The sequence below is a fragment of the Microplitis mediator genome, chromosome 7 (assembly GCF_029852145.1).
Source record: "Microplitis mediator isolate UGA2020A chromosome 7, iyMicMedi2.1, whole genome shotgun sequence".
Lineage (NCBI taxonomy): Eukaryota > Metazoa > Arthropoda > Insecta > Hymenoptera > Braconidae > Microplitis > Microplitis mediator.
In genome coordinates this window covers 19509632-19530067 of record NC_079975.1, presented here as the reverse complement: position 1 = coordinate 19530067, position 20436 = coordinate 19509632, and the positions used below count along the sequence as shown (strand labels likewise).

The 20436-nt window shown below is 30.2% G+C and overlaps 2 protein-coding genes across 3 annotated transcripts; both read left to right on the top strand.

Moving 5' to 3' along the window:
* The first annotated feature begins 487 nt into the window (after positions 1-487).
* On the top strand, positions 488-7223 carry LOC130671640 (juvenile hormone esterase-like). Of its 2 annotated transcripts, none has more exons than XM_057475672.1 (7): positions 488-974; positions 3874-4011; positions 4082-4424; positions 4500-4699; positions 5493-5655; positions 6479-6917; positions 6988-7223. In XM_057475672.1, the coding sequence occupies exons 1-7, from the start codon at positions 756-758 to the stop codon at positions 7169-7171; spliced, it is 1686 nt and encodes a 561-aa protein (XP_057331655.1). In that variant the 5' UTR covers positions 488-755; the 3' UTR covers positions 7172-7223. The 2 variants fall into 2 exon arrangements, with proteins under 2 accessions (XP_057331655.1, XP_057331654.1); XM_057475671.1 differs by having other exon boundaries at positions 5490-5655.
* A 6567-nt stretch (positions 7224-13790) lies between these two features.
* LOC130671958 (putative ankyrin repeat protein RF_0381) lies at positions 13791-15274 on the top strand. The gene is made up of 2 exons (XM_057476110.1): positions 13791-14881; positions 15256-15274. The coding sequence occupies exons 1-2, from the start codon at positions 13791-13793 to the stop codon at positions 15272-15274; spliced, it is 1110 nt and encodes a 369-aa protein (XP_057332093.1).
* Positions 15275-20436: the final 5162 nt, after the last annotated feature.

The window sequence follows — 20436 nt, the reverse complement described above, 5'->3', positions numbered from 1 at the left end:
AATTAAATATGTCATTGCGTATTTTACAAATTATTTTATTAAAATTTTTCGTGTCCAAAATTGGCCCAAGTGGGTAAAAACGGCATCTCTACCTTGTAAGGGCTCGGTCAAAAAAAAAAATTAAAGTAAAACTAAACATCTGATTTTATCTATCAGCCTATAAAAAATGATGACTATTTTATTTGCGTATCAAATGATCGATATTGATAAATCATGTTGGTATTTGATAATTATATATCCATCCAATAGCACCAGCAGTGAACATTTTATTATTAACAAGCTGCTATTATTATTATGACTAGCGAAAAAAAATTTGAAGATTAGGAAGATAGCTTGTATTTCAACAATATAGTCAGTTAAAATGGGATATTATCTATTAAAGTAAATATATAGATAACCTTTAATAATTAAACTGATTATCAATTCTTAATAACGATGATTATCGATTATCAACTAGATAAGCATTGGTAACACTGCCCGCATCATTCACTTTCTGGAAACATAATTGTATTGTCCATGAACCATATTCTTAATAACCCGTCATACTACTGCTTGGAATAAAAAGTTCAATGAATTGTCTTGTTCGTGTCGTCTAATCTTGAAAGTTATAAAGTCATTATTGATAAAATACTAATTTTCTTATTTTAAAATGATAGCTGTGTAGTAAGAAAAATCAATAAATAGAAGTTGCTATAATATTATTATGTTATTGTGTACTTTTTGTTTGTGAAAGAACATACTCAACTTTTTAAACAATGAAATTATCGGTGTTATTATTGATAATTCAAATTACGATTTTGTTGAATTGTATCCAGCTTTTGGTTTGCACTGAAAATTATTCAACTGAAGTTGTAAAGACTGATAAAGGATTTGTTCAGGGTAAGGTTTTAAATACTGCCGGAAAAACGGTTCGATACTCTACTTTTTTGGGAATACCGTATGCGAAACCACCTATTGGATACAGAAGATTCAAGGTAACAAAATATAGTACATGGCGAGAAATTTATAGTAATCGTTCGTAGCACGTTTATGAAAAATCATCCCACACCGATATAGTAATAATATCTTGGAATTATGGGATATAGGCCTATACTTTCTGGGAAAAGTTTCCATAAGTATGGGAACAATTCCCATCACTATGGTAACAGTTCCCATCATTATGGTACCAGTTCCCATATCGCATGACAATACAATTATTGTAATGATTACCATACTCATAGGAATAGTTCCCATAAGCAAATAGAAACAAATCCTAAAATCACATTGTAACGGTTCCTAAGTGCATATGGGAATAAACCTTATATATTATGGTAAACATTCCCATAATATAAGTGAAATATTCCCACAATATTATGGTATTCGTTTTTATAATATTATGGTAATAGTTCCCATGATACTATGGTAAACATTACCATATATTATGATAATCATTTCCATAATCTATGGTAATTATTACCATAAGATTGCGGTAATAGTTACCATACATTATGGTAATAATTACTATTAAATTCTGGTGATGGTTTCTAGACTTTCTAGAATATTATGGTAATGGTTACCATAATATTACAGTAATCGTTATCATATGTACCATATATATGTGGTGGTTCGGCTTCACTCTGCGAGATGGCATTGTACAACTCGCCTCTCACAATACCTCGTCCCTACACCTGTTTCAATATATAACATTCCCAACATATCACTTCCAACTTGGCGTCTTAGGTGGGGTATACGATTGACACACCTAATTCAGGAGTCTCAGCTATCGTATACTTAGACGAAACGCCTCTCACCCCACAAATACCTTTTTCCATCTCTCCCCTGATTAAACAAAAGTATTTGAAAGGATTAAAAAAATTTCTATCCTTATGAATGCTATCGAATCCTGAAAATATGATTCAGAAGGATTTAACATGATTCAAATTTTTTAATTCTGTTAAATACTATTTAATCCTGAAAACATGATTTAACAGGATTTGAAATGATTTAAACTGTTAAATACTTTTAAATACTTTTTAATCCTAAAAAGATAACGAAATAAAAATATTATTTCAGGATTAAAAAGTATTTAATAGCATTAGAAATTTTGAATGCTAGTTGAATCCTTTTATATCCTAAAAAGATAACGAAATAAAAATATTATTTCAGGATTAAAAAGTATTTAATAGCACTAGAAATTTTGAATGCTAGTTGAATCCTTTTATATCCTAAAAAGATAACGAAATAAAAATATTATTTCAGGATTAAAAAGTATTCAATAGTATTAGAAATTTTAAATGCTAGTTGAATCCTTTTATATCCTAAAAAGATAACGAAATAAAAATATTATTTCAGGATTAAAAAGTATTTAATAGCATTAGAAATTTTAAATGCTAGTTGAATCCTTTTATATCCTAAAAAGATAACGAAATAAAAATATTATTTCAGGATTAAAAAGTATTTAATAGCATTAGAAATTTTGAATGCTAGTTGAATCCTTTTATATCCTAAAAAGATAACGAAATAAAAATATTATTTCAGGATTAAAAAGTATTTAGTAGCATTAGAAATTTTAAATGCTATGTGAATCCTTTTATATCCTAAAAAGATAACGAAATAAAAATATTATTTCAGGATTAAAAAGTATTCAATAGCATTAGAAATTCTAAATGCTAGTTGAATCCTTTTATATCCTAAAAAGATAACGAAATAAAAATATTATTTCAGGATTAAAAAGTATTTAATAGCATTAGAAATTTTGAATGCTAGTTGAATCCTTTTATATCCTAAAAAGATAACGAAATAAAATTATTATTTCAGGATTAAAAAGTATTCGGTAGCATTAGAAATTTTAAATGCTAGTTAAATCCTTTCAAATCCTTCTACTTCTTTCGATTATTTTAGTATTAAAAAGTATTTAATATGATTAATCGTGAATTTTAAAAAAGGATTTACAGTATTTAGAAGGATTTGAAAGTATTAAAATTTTAATCCTTTTTAATCCTGTCAAATACATTTTTTTAATCAGGGGATCCTCTTCGCATTATCTCTCACAACGTTGCTCTCTTTGGTATGTAGCGACTTAGGCAGTGATTGTTCCAATCTAATCCTAAAGAGTCGTCGCTATATATATATATACATTATGGTAACTATTACTATAATATTATGGTAGCCATTACCATATATTATGGTAATTATTCCCATACGGTTACAGGGGCAATTACCATAGTGACATAGGAACTGTTTCAATGTCATCCAGGAATCATACCCATATTTTTAGAAATGATTACCAAAATATGTATGCGTGCCGTTCCTATAATCAACATATCAAAGAATACGGTAACCATGCGTTATAAGAACCATTCTCGTCATATATATCGTAACTGTTACCATAAATGTCTCTCCATGTATATTGAATGAAAAAGAAAAACCAAATTTCAAGCAAGAGTAAGGTTTGCATTAAACAAAATATGAAATTGGGTTTTATTCAATTTCATCAACCATATTTTTTATAATTACCTACATTAAAACTTAGAATTCCGATGTCTGGAGCCTGTCAATAGGAAACAATTCAAGACCAACGGCACATGAGCAACTCGGTTGCCTACTTGCCTGGTTTTTTAAAATTGCTTGTCATTATTCTGAGGTTTATACTAAATCAACGAGGTTCTGACAAAGTTCAGATGGAATTAGAAACTATTTAAAAAATAGAAACTAAACGTTTTCTACTTGAAGTACGAAATCGATCATTTTCAAGCAACTTAATACCATTAAACGAAAATTAGTTTATTTTTAATGGCTCAACAGACATTTCAACTCATAGTTTTAATGCAGGTGATATGAAAAAATTATTCGATGCTTGTCTAGAATAATAAATAACACGTGATATTATTACAGCCTCCGGAAGAAGCTGATGCCTGGACAGGAATTTATCAAGCAACAAAAGAAAAAGAGAAATGCCCTCAAAGAAATCCCATAGATGGTTTCCCTATGGGAAAGGAAGACTGTCTTTATCTCAATGTTTATTCTCCAAAAGTAATCAGTAATAAGGATTTCTTACGTATTTAGTTCGCAGATGATATTGATTACTTCTTCTATGTTTTAGGTGGATTCCAATGATACGCAACTGCGGCCAGTGATGGTTTGGATTTATGGTGGAGGTTTTGATAGCGGGTCCAATAGCCCAGATACATATGGACCTGATTTTCTAATTGAAGAAGACGTAGTAGTTGTTGCGATGAATTACCGTTTAGGAGCTTTGGGATTCTTGTCACTCAATCATACAAATGCCACCGGAAATGCTGGCCTGAAAGATCAAAATTTAGCGCTCAAATGGGTGCAAAAAAATATCAGAAACTTTGGTGGTGATCCAAAGAAAATTACTATTTTTGGGCAAAGTGCTGGATCTGCTTCAACGTTGTACCACATCCTTTCGGATCAGTCAAAAGGTAACGATGATGACCACTGTCCGATAACTCGGAAAAAATAAGACCAAATCTTACAAATCTATTAATTTCTTTCAGGACTATTTAGATCTGCGATTGCCATGAGCGGATCGCCATTGAATAGATGGGGTTTCACTGATTTGCCTGAAGCTGTATCTCGTAGTTTTGCGATCGGTAAACAAATGGGAATAATCACAACAAATGCATCATTTCTTTTACAAAAGTTATATAACGCTACTGCTGATCATATTGTTCTAGCTACTACTTCATTAGCAACTGTAGGCATTTTCAAAATATATACTTATAAATTTTTGCGTACATTGAGACAAGTCGTTTTGTGACGTACTAGAGTTATTTATGTTTTCGTGAACTTAAAACAAAATAACCTAGTTATATAGAGAAATTTACGTACCCCAGTGAGATAAACAATCATCAAGAGATTTTTTGGATTTAACTCACGTTTTATCCAATGAAAATATTTATTATTAATTGATGATTTCATTAAAAAGAAAGAGAAAGGAAAAGTAATATAAACTCGTGAGAAAGTAGTATAGCTATCTGCTTTATAATATACATTTTTTAGTTGCAGGAATTATTTATCCAAATAATAAGATAATAAGTGAATAATAATTCACTATAAAGTAAAGCAATTTATTGATTTACAATAATTTCAGTTGCAAGTGAATTTCTAGACACTGGCAAAAATTAATTTCTAGATTTAGACATAAGTATTTGCAATTGTTAGATATTTTTTTTAATGTACGTGTGCACTAATGAGGTTTTAGAATCGAAGTCAACGAAGTGACGATCAAAACCTGAGGAGTCATAAGGCTCGGTTACGTTATCCCTACTTTTTCAACCACGAGTCAGTCGTCTACTGAGCTAATGGTAACGAACCTATCAGAGCAGGACTTTTACAGTTTTCTATAATTAAATATCATTTGACGGTAACGAAAATTTTCGTGGGTAATTGCATGGCTGATGAGATTGACTGAGCAATCCGCCTTGTCTCAACATTTCTATTATGTTTCAAGAATTATAACTTTGTATAAATAATTTTGTTGAAAGAAGTCTCCGGAACCCTATATGACACCAACAATTGAGAATCCAAAAATAGCTACAGCTCCGATATTAACTGAATGTTCGATCAGCAAACTTAAGACAGGAAATTTCAATCATGTACCTATAATACTGGGCTTTGTCAATATTGAAACCTTGCTATACGTTGGTACTAGTGAGTTTAAGAAAATTAATTTATTCTATTCCCATCTGAGTTTGAAGAACTAAGAAATATAACATATTGTCTGACAATGGATTAAAGCTTCAAATTTCATTGCCTGCAGCTAGTTGAAATAGAACGATTTGAGACCAATGTGTCTACTGTCAAATCGGTTGGTTACAGTGAGGCTTTCAAAAGATAAAATACAACTCTGACGAGTTAAAGTAAAGTTAGAAACTAATGCAGCGGGCAAAAATAAGGAAAGTTTTCATCCTGAAGGATAATAGTACATTACACACCTAGGGCCGTAAAGTCTCTGATCTGAGATATTTCTTACTTTACTGCCCTAGTTGTGTAATATACTATTTCTTCTCGACGGAGGCGGAAAGCGGTAACTTCGTATTGCACAGCGGGACGATAGTTGACGCTTTCCGCCCGGAGGCAAGAATCAGTATATTACACACCGAGGGAGGAAAGTAAGACATTTCAACCCGCGTGTGTAATTGGCCAAACACGCGAATCGGAACGTCTTACCTTCCTTCGTGGTGTGTATACTATTTTTTCATCAGATCTGTATCTGAAAGTTTACATTTCTGCCTCTGTTTGTAGGAAGGATGGTGCATGCACAAATTTTGATCACTTGTTTTCTCATAAGAGAAAATAACGACTTCATTCCCTCTCAACAGAGCAGAAATTTAAACTTTCAGTACAGGTATGGTGGAAATGCGTTATTTATGTCCTGCTGATTGACATTGGTCTGAAATCGGCTTCTGTGGACTGACTAAACAGACTTTGAAATTTCAAAGCGACTAATAAAAAAAATATATTTTCATTGTAGATGTAGTGTCTCGGGAAGGAATTATTGATGCAACAATCAAAAGTGTAATGAAATTTCCTGAATTGCTACGTACAGAGGAAATTAAATACTTAATTAACTTAAAGAATAGCAGTGGAAATAATTTCAACCTTCCAATTGGTGATCAGTATCAAATATCGTGGACATCGTCTGATATACTTTTTAACTACGGAATAGACCGAACTCAACGATTTTTAGCGGCTGCGAAATCAACGCCAGTTTATTATTATCGCAATTCATTCGATTACAATCAATCATTACACAGAATATGGGGTGTTAATTTAGATGGAACTTCACATGCTGACGACGTTGCACAAGTATTTTGGTTACCGAAAAATAATCAATCACTCGATCCACAAAGTGACATCGGAATTCAACGATCCAAGACAGTTCGAATGTGGACTAATTTTGCCAAATATAGGTATTGAATTTAATTACATATCGAATTAAGAATTGATTCATCAGTAATTATTTTCATATTTATTTTTAAGCAATCCAACACCTAACGGAACATCAGATCCGCTTTTAAAGATTACTTGGCCGCCTTCCAGTCCCAATGGTATATGCCTGGAAATTAATAGACATGCAGTTGTCGGGCCCCGACCAATCAATAAGTTCTTAGATTATGTAGAAAAAGTAATGGAGCCATCTTTGAACGAAGAAAATGGATGTTAGTAACATAAATTGTCATTTTATCAATGAATAAAGAATATAAGCTACACTTAAACATGTTTGTACTTAAACAACATTTAGAAAATCTAAAAGTGCACACCTCGAACGCTCATATTATATTTTAATGAACTGATTGAAATTTATATTAACACGAAGTTTTCTTTAACGGTACAATATCGACAATTTTTCTTTACTTGATCGAAAAAATTATTTTTTAACAATACACAAAATAGAATAAAATAAAAACTACCGTAACTACATTAAATTTTGTAATTTGTACTAACTCATCACGTATATCTTTACGACTAATTAGTGTCAACTCATTGCTTGCCAACTTATTATTCATACATTTCATAGTCTTTTGGCTGAAGAGTAGAGTCCATGTACATTTTGTTGGCTAAGAAGTTTTGTCAGCAATTTCTCTTTTTAGGTAGATTTTTTTAAAAATCTAGGTATTGTATTTGTCCTCATGGTCGATTTTTCAAGGAATTTTGTCACAACCTATCATAATTAGTTGAGTAGAGTTCGAAAATACCATTCGTTGAAAAATTTATATATATATATATATATATATATATATATATATATATGTAATAGAACCAAGTTTTGAGAACACGATTGCGCCTAGAATCCTTATCGGATCCTAATGAAATTTTTTACACTTATTCTATGGGCAATTACCACGGTTAAGTTCGAAGATGGGCTAAATCGTTCGATTAGTTTCGAAGATATGGCTGTTTCAAATTCCCACGATTTTTCAAAAAAAAAAAAATTTTTATCCACTTTCAAGTTCATATAACTTTAAAACTAAAACTCATAGATAATTCCAGTAAAAAGTATTTAAAAGCTTTTCTAATAAGCTTTAATTAAAGACCTTAAACTTAATGTTTTGACCATTTCTTCCAATAATTTGATAGCCTTAAAAATTTTAATGGAATCAAAAAATGTTAAAAATATGGTTTTCATTTCACATAACATATGCATTTCCCATTATAATACAATTTTGTCAGTTGTATTATAGTGTGAACAAAATAACCTGTAAATTTCACCTGCTATTTTATATTTTGAAAGTATTTTTTTTATTGTTTATGCTGTTTCAATCGTACCTGTACGTCCTATAATTATAACTGATCTTGCCGTCGTAATAGTCATTACAATTATGATCTCATACTAATTAAAATTTCTATACTTTGTTTACGTGAAGGTTAGTTTAGTACATTACCTATCTAATGTTTTGTCAAATCAACTATCTGAAGTTCTCTATCGAAAATAGTCGTTGTCTTTTTTTACTCTCACTCTTAGAAAACGAGCCTAATTTCATATCATGACTATACACTAACATGTATCACAAGATATGTATGTATGAAACTTTTTATATAGATTAATTGGAAAATCTACCTTCCATTTCGGCTGCCGAATGGCCTTTTTTCTACTCAATTTGTTTTCATAAGTACATGTTAATAAATTTTTAAAAACAAAATAATTCCATTTTTTATCGACATCACTCTCGCAAATTTCAAAGGGATCATCTTCTGATATAATTGATGAGTCCAGAAATGCTTCGTCTTCAGTACCGAAATCATCTGTGCGTCCAGTAGTATTACATTTATATATTTTTAATATCACAACGACAACTGATTTAGCTGAAAAAATCAAAGATGTATTATAGCAACGAATTTAAAATTTAATTGACAATTAAAAACATGTGACATTTATCAAAAGCAATTAAAGAAATTGTTTTTATTCTACTTAAACTATAAATCAAAACCATTTTTCGATGTATTTATATCACAAGATAATGGTTGGTCCTGAAGATAGCAGACATAACTTGTTAATTTTCTGAATTTTCAAACGAATCATTAAGAAAAATAAATAAGTAAAAATATGTACATTTGAAGAATTAAATAAATTATGCTTATGATTTTTGAAAATATTTTCTCCATAATTTACTTGTTTTAAAACAATTATCCATGTCTGCAGACTTCAGTGTTATCGATAATGGTAATAATTTTAAAGATATTAAAATCGAAAAATTCGTGTAATCGATAATGTTTTAGTTTGTCTAATGAATTCAATGAAAACTGTCTAACATCTATTATGAAAAACTAATTGCTTTTTTTAAGTTGAGGAAAATATACTTAAAAAATACACTGGATAATTATGTGCTGGGAAGTTCTCGAACTCCCCCAGCTTCGACTTCTATGGCGAGAACTTCTCTCGCGACTCCCGTCCAGCTAAGCTTTCAGCGTTCGCCTGTTAATCAGCTACAATTATTAAATAAGAAGCTGCAGGCGGAGCTGGACGCAGCTCAAAAACATCTGGGCGTCGGTTGACCCTGCGGGCCAGCCCCAAAACTTCCCGCTGTTTTCGAGCTCAAGGAACCTCACGTTCAGAATAAGATACACATCCTACTGGTAGTAAGTCACTCAGAGGAAAAGTAATTTTTGATCAGATGAAAATTCTCCGCCTCCCACAGATTAATCGTGCAGCGACGACATTATCTTACGATTTCCAGCTATTTTTAATCCATTTTTAATAACTCATTATAGTAATAGCGACCAATAAAGATGACTAGACCTTCAGGATAATCTACACGTCCTGGTGATAGTTAATATCTAAGACGACTATAGCAGTCGAGACGATGGTTCTATCGGGAATCCCTTATTGTTAAGTAGACAAAAATTTTAGGCGCCATTAGTGTCATTAACTTAATCCGTACTCAGAGATGAATGTTTTCTGTAAGCAATTCTACTGTTGAATTTGTATTTGAGCACTAATGAGTGTCGTCAATAAAGCTTCGGTAAGAAGGTTATTTTTTTTTCCTAAAATTCAAATAGCCCATTTAACAATAAGGAATTCCCAATAGGCTCATCGTCTCAACTATTATAGACATTATAGTTGTCTCAGTTATAATAAACGTTCTCCATTGTTGAATCATCAAAATTAAAGCAAAATTTTAGGCGCCATAAAGGTGTTAACGTGTTCTTAGAATTATTTTTTTTTCTGTACTAATGCAATCGTCTCGACTATCATAGTTGTCCAGTCTATCTCTCAATAACTAGAATTATCTCAGTCATTTTTCTAGTCTTAAAATTTAAATGGATTTTGGGCCATTATTGAAGATTCTATATCATAGATAAATCCATCAACGCTTATCATTCATGACATTTATGAAAATGCAAGTCTTCCAAATATTTATATTGTACTATTGTTTAATTGTATATGTATGTCATTAAGATAATCAGACGACACTCATTAGTGCTCAAATACAAATTCAACAGTAGAATTGCTTACAGAAAACATTCATCTCTGAATACGGATTAACTTAATGACACTAATGGCGCCTAAAATTTTTGTCTAGTCAACAATAAGGGATTCCCGATAGGACCATCGTCTCGACTGCTATAGTCGTCTTAGATATATTAAACGTTCCTTGTTGTTGAATTATTAAAATTAAACAAAAATTTTTTTTTATAAATTTCATTTAAATGCAAAATTATAACATTGTCATCAATACTGATTCAAAAATACTTCAATTTTCGTATGAAAAAAAGACTTTGCAGTTTTAATAGCAGTAAAAATACTATGCTTTTACAATATATATCAATGCTACAGTTAAATTTGCGAATTAGAGTTATTTTCAGCAATAATTTTAAACTCAGAATTAAAAATTTAATTATTCTTAAAGATAATATTAATTTAGACTTCGAATTTTAGTAATTTTTAGAGTCAATATTAATTAGAATTATAAAATAAAATTATCACTAACGATACCCGGGAAAAAATCACCATGCATGATCACGTATGATCATGCAGGATTCATGCATGATTCGTGCCTGATCGTGCATGATTCATGCATAATTCAGGCTTGATCCTGCATGACTCATTCATGGCCAGGCATGACTCATTCGTGATCAAGCATGATCATGCATGACTCATTCTAGATCAAGCTTGCGCATGCATTAAGTTTGAAATAATTGTATCCAGAGATATGATCCATCAGGAAAGGTCATGCTTGAGCATGCTCTATTATGCATGACCATGCATGGTTCATACTTGATCATTCATGGCCAGACATGACTCATTAGTGATCAAGCATGATCATGAATGGCTCATTCTAGATTAGACTTGCTCATAACTTACGTTATGAATAATTGTCTACAGAGATATTATTTATCAGGAAAGGTCATGATTGAGCATGCTCTGTCATGCATGACCATACATGGTTCATACTTGATCTTGTATAACTCATTTGTGATCAAGCATGATTCATTCTAGATCAGGCTTGCTCATGACTTACGTTCGAAATCATTGTATCTTGAGTTTTTTATATATAGTGGAAACCCATTTAAATATAGTGGAAACCTAAACATGCAAACCTCTCAATAAGACAATTTATAGATAAATTGAGAAAAATATAGATAGCCCGAACTGGGAATCGAACCCAGACCAATTCGGTATCGTGCCGAGTGCTCTACCAGTTGAGCTATCCGGCACTATACTATATTCCATTCAATTTGATCTATAGCTTATTGAGCCACACCGTCCATCGTACGGTAATACACCATTTAAATATAGTGGAAAACTAAGCATATTAATAGTTAAATAAATAAAAAAACAATTTGTATTCATAAATATTAATTGTTTAATGCATTAAGTGAATAATATGTTAAAAATAGTTTTTAATGAAAGTTCAAAATAAAAGAACCAATGAAAATTGATAAATTACTCTCTATCATTTGTATAGTACGATTAATTATATACCTTAGTTTCTAATACTTACAGCAACATCTTTCAAATAAATAAGCTATGGGAATGCGTGTGCATGCATAATAACGCGTGCTCATGTATGGGAATGCCTGATCGTATTTTTCATAAGCAGCCAATATTTAAATACGACCAAACGTGCTCGAGAGGAATCACAGATTATAAAATCATATGCCTGCTCAGGGAAGATCATGCATGATAATGTATGATCATGCATGATAATGTATGGTCATGCATGATCATGTCTGGCCAAAATCCAGGCCTGATCATGCATGACTGGACACGATCATGACTTCTCAGGCAGAATCATGCATGATCATGACTGCTCAGGCAAAATCATGCCTGTTCATGTCTGGCCAAAATTCAGGCCTGATCATGCATGAGATTTAAGCCTGCTCAGGCATGATCATGCATGCTGATTTTTTCCCGGGTAATTTGAATTCAAACTGTAAACTAAAATTATGACTTACAACAACTTTGGTGGAATGGAGATATAACTGTGAATCAAAGTTGGAATTAAAGTTGTGGCTATGGTGATGATTAGAATTCGAAGTCTGAATTACTGTTTTCGTTGATGATAATTTCCATTCTTGTATTATAATTATTTTCAAAAATAATTTCAATGACAATTTTAAATCACTCTTAAAGCGTTACTGAACTAAACATAAAAAAATCGTGTGGTGTCGTGGGACACCAGATACGAACGAAGTTCCTTATTATAAAAATATTAATTTCAAGTTCTATTCGAGGTGTAAAGAAAACAATTATTCGGGTATACAGTATTTATTATGATTTTTTTATCGATAAAAATTGAAAAAAAAAAAATACTTTACAAAATTATCTTAACACCTTTATTTTGTTTACAATGGTTTATAAAAAAAGTAGCGAGACAACTTATTCTTTTTATACTTAAAGTAGTAAATAATAAATATAATGTCAATTTATTCGATTAGAAAATTTCAGAAAATTTCAGTTATATGGACAAAGATTTTAGTTTTTGAGTACCATGTAATTTTGTTTATTTAAATTTTAAATAAATTATTATTGTTTTATTGACTAACATTTTGATTTAACAAATATTTTTCTAGATAAAGTTATCATTGGGATAAATAATTTGAAAGACATAAAAAGTAATACGGCAAGCCATATGTATCTGTACACAAAACATCAAAATTGATTAATTAGCTTTCCAGATGAAATAAAATAATAACCGAATTTTAGTAGATTTCTTCGAGGGCCCATTTTGCCCCAAATTAAAATATTTTATTTTTGGAGCATACTGATTACAAATACATGGCAGATGACTAGAAAAAGTAAAAGGGTAAAAAAATCAAACATTAGAACTTTTATTTTGGGGGCCCATTTTTCCCCAAATTCAAAGATTTGTAACTTTCAACAAATGTGGCATATTGAGACCAACAACATGGGATTGGGCTAAAAAGAAGTAAAACAAATGAGAACTACTTAAGGGGCCTATTTTGCTAGCCCCCCCCCCCTCCCTCCATTTTGTTATTTGAATCCCCATAAACTTAGTATTTCCGGAAGTACTCTATATTGCCCCTTCCTCTACAAATTATGACCATGGATATTTAAGAGTGGGGGTACCATGGAAGGTACCATAGACATCATCATTTAAAATCGTTTTTGATCTTGAGACGAGCAGTCGCATCTATAGTTACTCTCGAAAGTTACTCTTGTATTAAAATCACAAACTCAAAATCAGCGGCTTTCAATAATTTGACTTTAAATTGTTATAAAGTGAACAGTGACTCTAACAGTAAAGTGCTAAAGTTCGTAAACTCAAAAGTTTATTGGTTAAAAATCAACAACTATTGACTAAATAAAGTTCATTACAATGGAATTAAACCGTTTAACCTATACCTACGAGTACGTGTGCAACTTGATCGAACAAGGAGTTATCGTAGATATTGATACAATAGTTCCAGTCATGGGTGGTTTAACGCTGCTTCAGATCGCAACTTTCAACAATGATCAAAAATTGGTGGATTATTTGCTTCACAAGAAAGCTGATGTTCATTCAAAAAGCCGATACTGGGGTACAGCTCTTCATACTGCTGTCATAATGAAGTACCTGCCTATAACTGAGAGTCTAATAAATTATGGAGCAGATGTTAATGCTCGGGTACTTGTGGACCCTTATGTTACTCGTTTTCGGTATCCAGTGTACGAAAATGATGAAGATATTCCTGAGTTTTTATTGAAACGAGACGACGATGTGAATAGGACATTGATTTTTTATGAATTGTGTTTTGCCAAATCACCATTACAAATTGCTGTTGATCAAAGTGAAGAAGAAATGGTGGAGCTACTTTTAAAAAGTAATGCAGATCCAAATCTTGTTACTCCTTTTTTAACACCACTAAACTGTGCTATTAGTGAAAAAAACTTACTAATTACAAAGCTTCTTCTGGAATACGGTGCAGACGTTAATAGTGTAAGTGGTTTTGGTTTTTCAATAGGAAGTTCTCTACATTTTGCTGTCAAATGCCTGAACACGGAAGCAGTAGAATTGATCCTTAATGATAGTATGGTTGATCCAAATATAGTGACAGTGTGTGAAAATTCAGCGCTTCATTACGCAATTGAGTACGCGATCGACGATAAGATCATAAGACAACTTCTAAATGCTGGTGTTGATATCAATTTAATAAACAGTGATGGTGAAACAGCTTTTACTTCAAATCTAAATAATTCACCAAAAGTTAATGACGCAATTATCGAACATATTGCAAAACTCAGTGCGGCGAATATTTATATCAGTAAACAAAATTTAGCAATCGTAAATAAAGAAAAATTCGGTGAATTACGCAATGAGTGTTTAAGTGAAATAGAAAAAATGAAGATAACATATGTTTGTACGAGCAATGTTACATTTTATAATGTTCTGTGTAATAAATGTGAGCACAAATTGGCTGTTAGTTTAAAGTATGTTAGTGATAGTGATATTTTTGATTTGGACATTCCATCTCTTTTTCCACTATACGGCGGAATGATAAGTTATCGTTTAAAAAAAGCATTAGGACGAAAAAAAATGTTATTCAAAGCTATTAGTTTAACTAACGATATTTTCGATGAAATCCAACTCCCAAATACTTTTACAAGTGATATTTTTAAATTACTAACCAATAAAGATTTGAAAAAATTACAATGAAATAATTATAGAAATATTTTTAATTAATATTACTAAGCTTGTATCAAGTCAGTAGTTATCATAAGTCGAATTATAAAATCATTGAAATGAAATGTTTTACACTCATAGTGCTGATAAGTATAATTAATAAATATGTGATCTTCATTAGCAGTATTGTAAATTTGTAATTACTTATTTAGTTTATTTATTTTTAATATATATATTATGCGTATGACATTAAGTTTACTATTTACCTTATAAGTTTGTGATTAAATCGATTAAGTTTTATTTTTACTTTTTTATAATTTTATAACTATTTATATAAATTATTTTAAGTTGTTCCATACAATAGAATTAAATTCATTGTTACATAAAAAAAAAATTAATTCTAATTTGGTTTTAAAAATCAACTCTCAATACATAAGTTATTTCTCATCAATCAGCAGTTCGTAAGTTGTAATTCAAAATTTTAATTATTAATTTAATTCGTTTATTTTTATTACATATTTGTATATTGTATGTATCAAAAATAAATTATGGTACTTTTAAAATGTTGTGTAATTGTTACAATTTATTTTAATATTTAATTATTTATAGTTATAATATAATTATTTATAATTTTAATTACAATGATTTATTAATTTTCTTTAATCAAAATTTTTGCAATTGTTTTCAATTTGATTCGTATTTTCATTGTTTTCTAACTATGTCAAAATGAAACAAGTAAAGTAGAAGTAGAATAATCAGATAAAATAAAAAAATCATTCCATTTTTGCTTCAAATTTCGATTTTAAATAAAAAAATATTTCAAACTTTAATTTGAAAAATTTACAGTAGAAGTTGGCAGGGATGTAGTATAAAGTAACCATAAGTTTAAAATTCCGTTTATAGTCATTAATTGTAAATTGAAGGCTCCATTGACGATTAATTAAAAAAAAAATTATAATTAAGAACGAGTTTGCTGATTACAAACGTGGCTTAGAAAACAAGATTCTATAACAGGTAAGTACAAATGTCATATTAACGATCTAGAATTCAACTACATTCGCTTTCATTGCTTGCATAGAAATTTAAAGTTTCAATGTCAGCAGTCAGTCAGAAACAAGTTAAGTTAAGACCAATGGTGTGATCAACTATTAGTGTAAGCGTAAATTGTAATTTGCACTCTATAATTAAGCAGAAACTACAAATACTATTCAATATTGATACTCATTCTCATAAAACTTAATTACGAAGTCAGCATCTCCGATTTTTTGTAGCTGGGGTTCAGCTTTATTTGAATCAAAGCTGGACACAAATGATAGTATCGACATACACTTATCCAAAAAATTAAAGGAACAAGAAAATTTTATAAATTTTTTAGTGATTTTTGGAAGGCTGTATTTTCGTGAAAAATGATCGTATCGAAAAATTAAAAAAAGCAAATTGAAGCTTGAAATCTCTAGTTTGAAGATCTTCCAGCAAAATATTTTTTTGAGCCACGGTTTTTGCGGAATCAGAAGAAAAAGGTCGAGACAAAATTTTTCTAAATTTTTTGGTTTCGTTTTTTAGGTCTACGGGGCCGGGAAAAATTTTTTCAAAAAAACGAATTCATAGCTTGTTTAGGAAATTTATTCAGCTACAATTTTCTTTTTTTTGTTTCTCTGTACGACAATTTGCTGCTGAGATATCAGCCTTCAAATGAAAAAGGATCTTTTTGTCTTCGATTATTGATATCTCAGCAAGAAATGGTCCCACAGTAATTTAAAGGGCAGTTTAATAAACTTGAATAAATCCCCTACAAGCTCCATTTTTGATTTTTTAAAAAAAAATTTTTTTTTCATCCTTGATATCCATTTGAAAAACCTTTAAAAAATGGCCATTTTCTGGTTTTTTAGTCGACTCATCGCTACTCTGCAAATATTGATAAAAAAAATATTGTTGCCAGGTAATTTTACAGCTTAATGTACCCCCAAAAACCCTGAAAATTTTTAGATTGATCCATTGAACCGTTTGTCCGGTCCGATTGCTCAAAGTTTTACAAAACAATTAAAGGAACAAGTTTTGTTCCTTAATCTGTGTAATCGTTATCAAAATGAAAAAATCATTTTTTTTCGGATTCTCTTTCATTTTTGCGTTAGTTATTTAGTAAATGTAAGGTAAAGAAAAAAAAAAAATTTTTTTCCAAAAAACATAAAAAAAAAAAAATTGGAAAAAATTCTTGTTTGGTCTCGTTTTTTGAAAAATTTTTTTTTTTTCCTCTTTACCTTACATTTACTGAATAACTAACGCAAAAATGAAAGAAAATCCGAAAAAAATGATTTTTTCATTTTGATAACGATTACACAGATTAAGGAACAAAACTTGTTCCTTTAATTGTTTTGTAAAACTTTGAGCAATCGGACCGGACAAACGGTTCAATGGATCAATCTGAAAATTTCCAGGGTTTTTGGGGGTACATTAAGCTGTAAAATTACTTGGCAACATTATTTTTTTTATCAATATTTGCAAAGTAGCGATGAGTTGACTAAAAAACCAGAAAATGGCCATTTTTTAAAGGTTTTTCAAATGGATATCAAGGATGAAAAAAAAATTTTTTTTTAAAAAATCAAAAATGGAGCTTGTAGGGGATTTATTCAAGTTTATTAAACTGCCCTTTAAATTACTGTGGGACCATTTCTTGCTGAGATATCAATAATCAAAGACAAAAGGATCCTTTTTCATTTGACGGCTGATATCTCAGCAGCAAATTGTCGTACAGAGAAACAAAAAAAAGAAAATTGTAGCTGAATAAATTTCCTAAACAAGCTATGAATTCGTTTTTTGAAAAAATTTTTCCCGGCCCCGTAGACCTAAAAAACGAAACCAAAAAATTTAGAAAAATTTTGTCTCGACCTATTTCTTCTGATTCCGCAAAAACCGTGGCTCAAAAAAATATTTTGCTGAAAGATCTTCAAACTAAAATACAGCCTTCCAAAAATCACTTAAAAATTTAAAACATTTTCTTGTTCCTTTAATTTTTTGGATAAGTGTATTATATGAATAGAAATGTATAAGCAATGCTTGCTCGTTAACATAAAATTCATTGTGATAGATATTATATTTTAATTCAACTTTTAACGTCATATCTATGAAAAATTTGGAATATCCAAAAGTGCACGACTCATACACTGTAAAAAATCCGGAGTCAATCCGGATTGAAATTGAATCCGAATTCACTCCGGATTCACTCTTCGAGCTCGAAAATACGTTTGTATTCTATTGTTTTCGAATAAACCGTTTTTTACCAATTCTTTCTCCCACGATATCCCGCGAACGAATTAACTGATTGAGACGGTTGAGGTGGCAATCGAAAGCTTTTATCGAGTTCTAGAGCTGATTGGATTTTTGAATTGATCGATTCGATGGTTTCCGAAATATTCACGAAAAACGAAAAAAAAAACGATTTTTTTTCATTCTTTCGTCGACGATATTTCTCAAACGGATAATCCGATTAAGACGGCTGGGGTGGCAATTGACGTGGTTTATTGAGGTCTAGAGCTGCTAATATTTTGGATATGATTGGTTTAGTCATTTCAAAGATATTTGTAAAAAACCGTTTTCTACTGTTTCTTTCGTCGACGATATCTTTTGAACGGATTATCTGATTGAGACGTTCTTGGTGGCAATCGAAAGCTTTTATGGAGTGCTAGAGCTGATTAGATTTTGGAATTGATCGATCCAACAGTTTTCACAATATCAAAAAAAAAACGAAAAAAAAATTTTTTTTTTTTTTCGTATTTCTTAAATATCTCACAGTTTATTTGAGTAAATGGTCTAAAATTTTTTTGAAAATCTAAGTCTACACGGAAAAAAATGTGTAGTTAAATTTACTACAAATGGAGTTCCATTTACTACACTGACTAGTAATATATAGGATAACTACACGTTTAGTAACAGTTACTAGTACACTGTGGTACACAACCTGTAGTACCATTTACTACAGTAAGTAGTAATAAGAACTAGCATTAAATAACCACTGTGGTTCATTTTACTCCACAACATAGTAGAATATATTTTATTCGTAATGTATTAATTAAATATCTGTTAGATAACGATCATTAGTTTTTATGATATTGAAAACGTTATAAAAATATAAAAATTAATCTTAAATTCTTCAGACTTATAGTATATCAAATTAAAATGATATAAAAATGAATTTATTAATGGATAACTTAAAATAATAAGGACTTAAATTTCAAAAGCCTACTTTTTATCAATACCCGATAATGATAATTTTAAAAATATATTTGTAATTAATAAATTCTCGTAGAAGCATAAACTTAGAATAATTAAGTATTAATTTTTATTAATAGAAAATATAAAAAACATCGATTTAAAAGTTATAATTCTAATAAATAACAAATACTCAATAGGCAATGATTAGAAAAATTGCATTAAAATCACGATTCACTGATAAGAGCATAGAAATAAAATTTAATAGAAGTTGTAGGTGAGGTAAGCAAAAGGAAGAATGACAGGTAATACAAAACAAATTTTTTTGTATTATATTTGTTATATATATATTTTTTTTAAATTATATAAATTATAATTGCACGCCTCGATTTTTAATTATGTATAGGGGAGGGTGGGGCAGAGCGGCCCCCATGGGGCAGAGCGGCCCCCCTGAAATTTTGACCAAAAAAAAAATTTTTTTTTTTTCGACTAATTACTATAAATCCGATATGTTTGCGCATTTTACCCCTACGCATGACATTTGGGGCACAATGGACAAGCCCAAAATTTTGAAAAAGTGATTTTTTCATATTTTTATCGTCAAATTAAAAAAAAATTGTTATAATTCAACATTTCTAGCCCTACGTATAACTCCTGGGGCAAAATGGACCAGCCGAAACTTCCGAAAAAATTATTTTGTCATATTTTTCGGCCGTTTCTCTATGTAAGAGGCAAATTTGGTCACTAAAAATTTATAAAAATTAAATTTTTTTTTTTAGTTGATAAATTTTTGAAATAAAGTAAAATTATAGAATTGATGTTTTTTTTTATTAAATAACAATTAGTAATTAAGGTAATCGAGAGTGAACGATTTTTTACGCTTTAAAAAATTTTTTTCGAGTAATATAAAACCAAAAATAGTTGTCAAGAGAAAGAAATACATTCTTCATGATGAAAACAATTTAAAAAAAAAAAAACGAAAAAAAAAAAATTTTTTTATCACTTTTTGAAGGGGGGCCGCTCTGCCCCACAAAAAAAAAAAATTTTTTTTCAGAATTTTGGCAAAATGTCCATAAATTTGTTCGAAATAGGACAAAAGTAAAGTAATCTTATGGTTGAAAGCCACAAAAAATAATAATTGGCTTAGGGGGGCCGC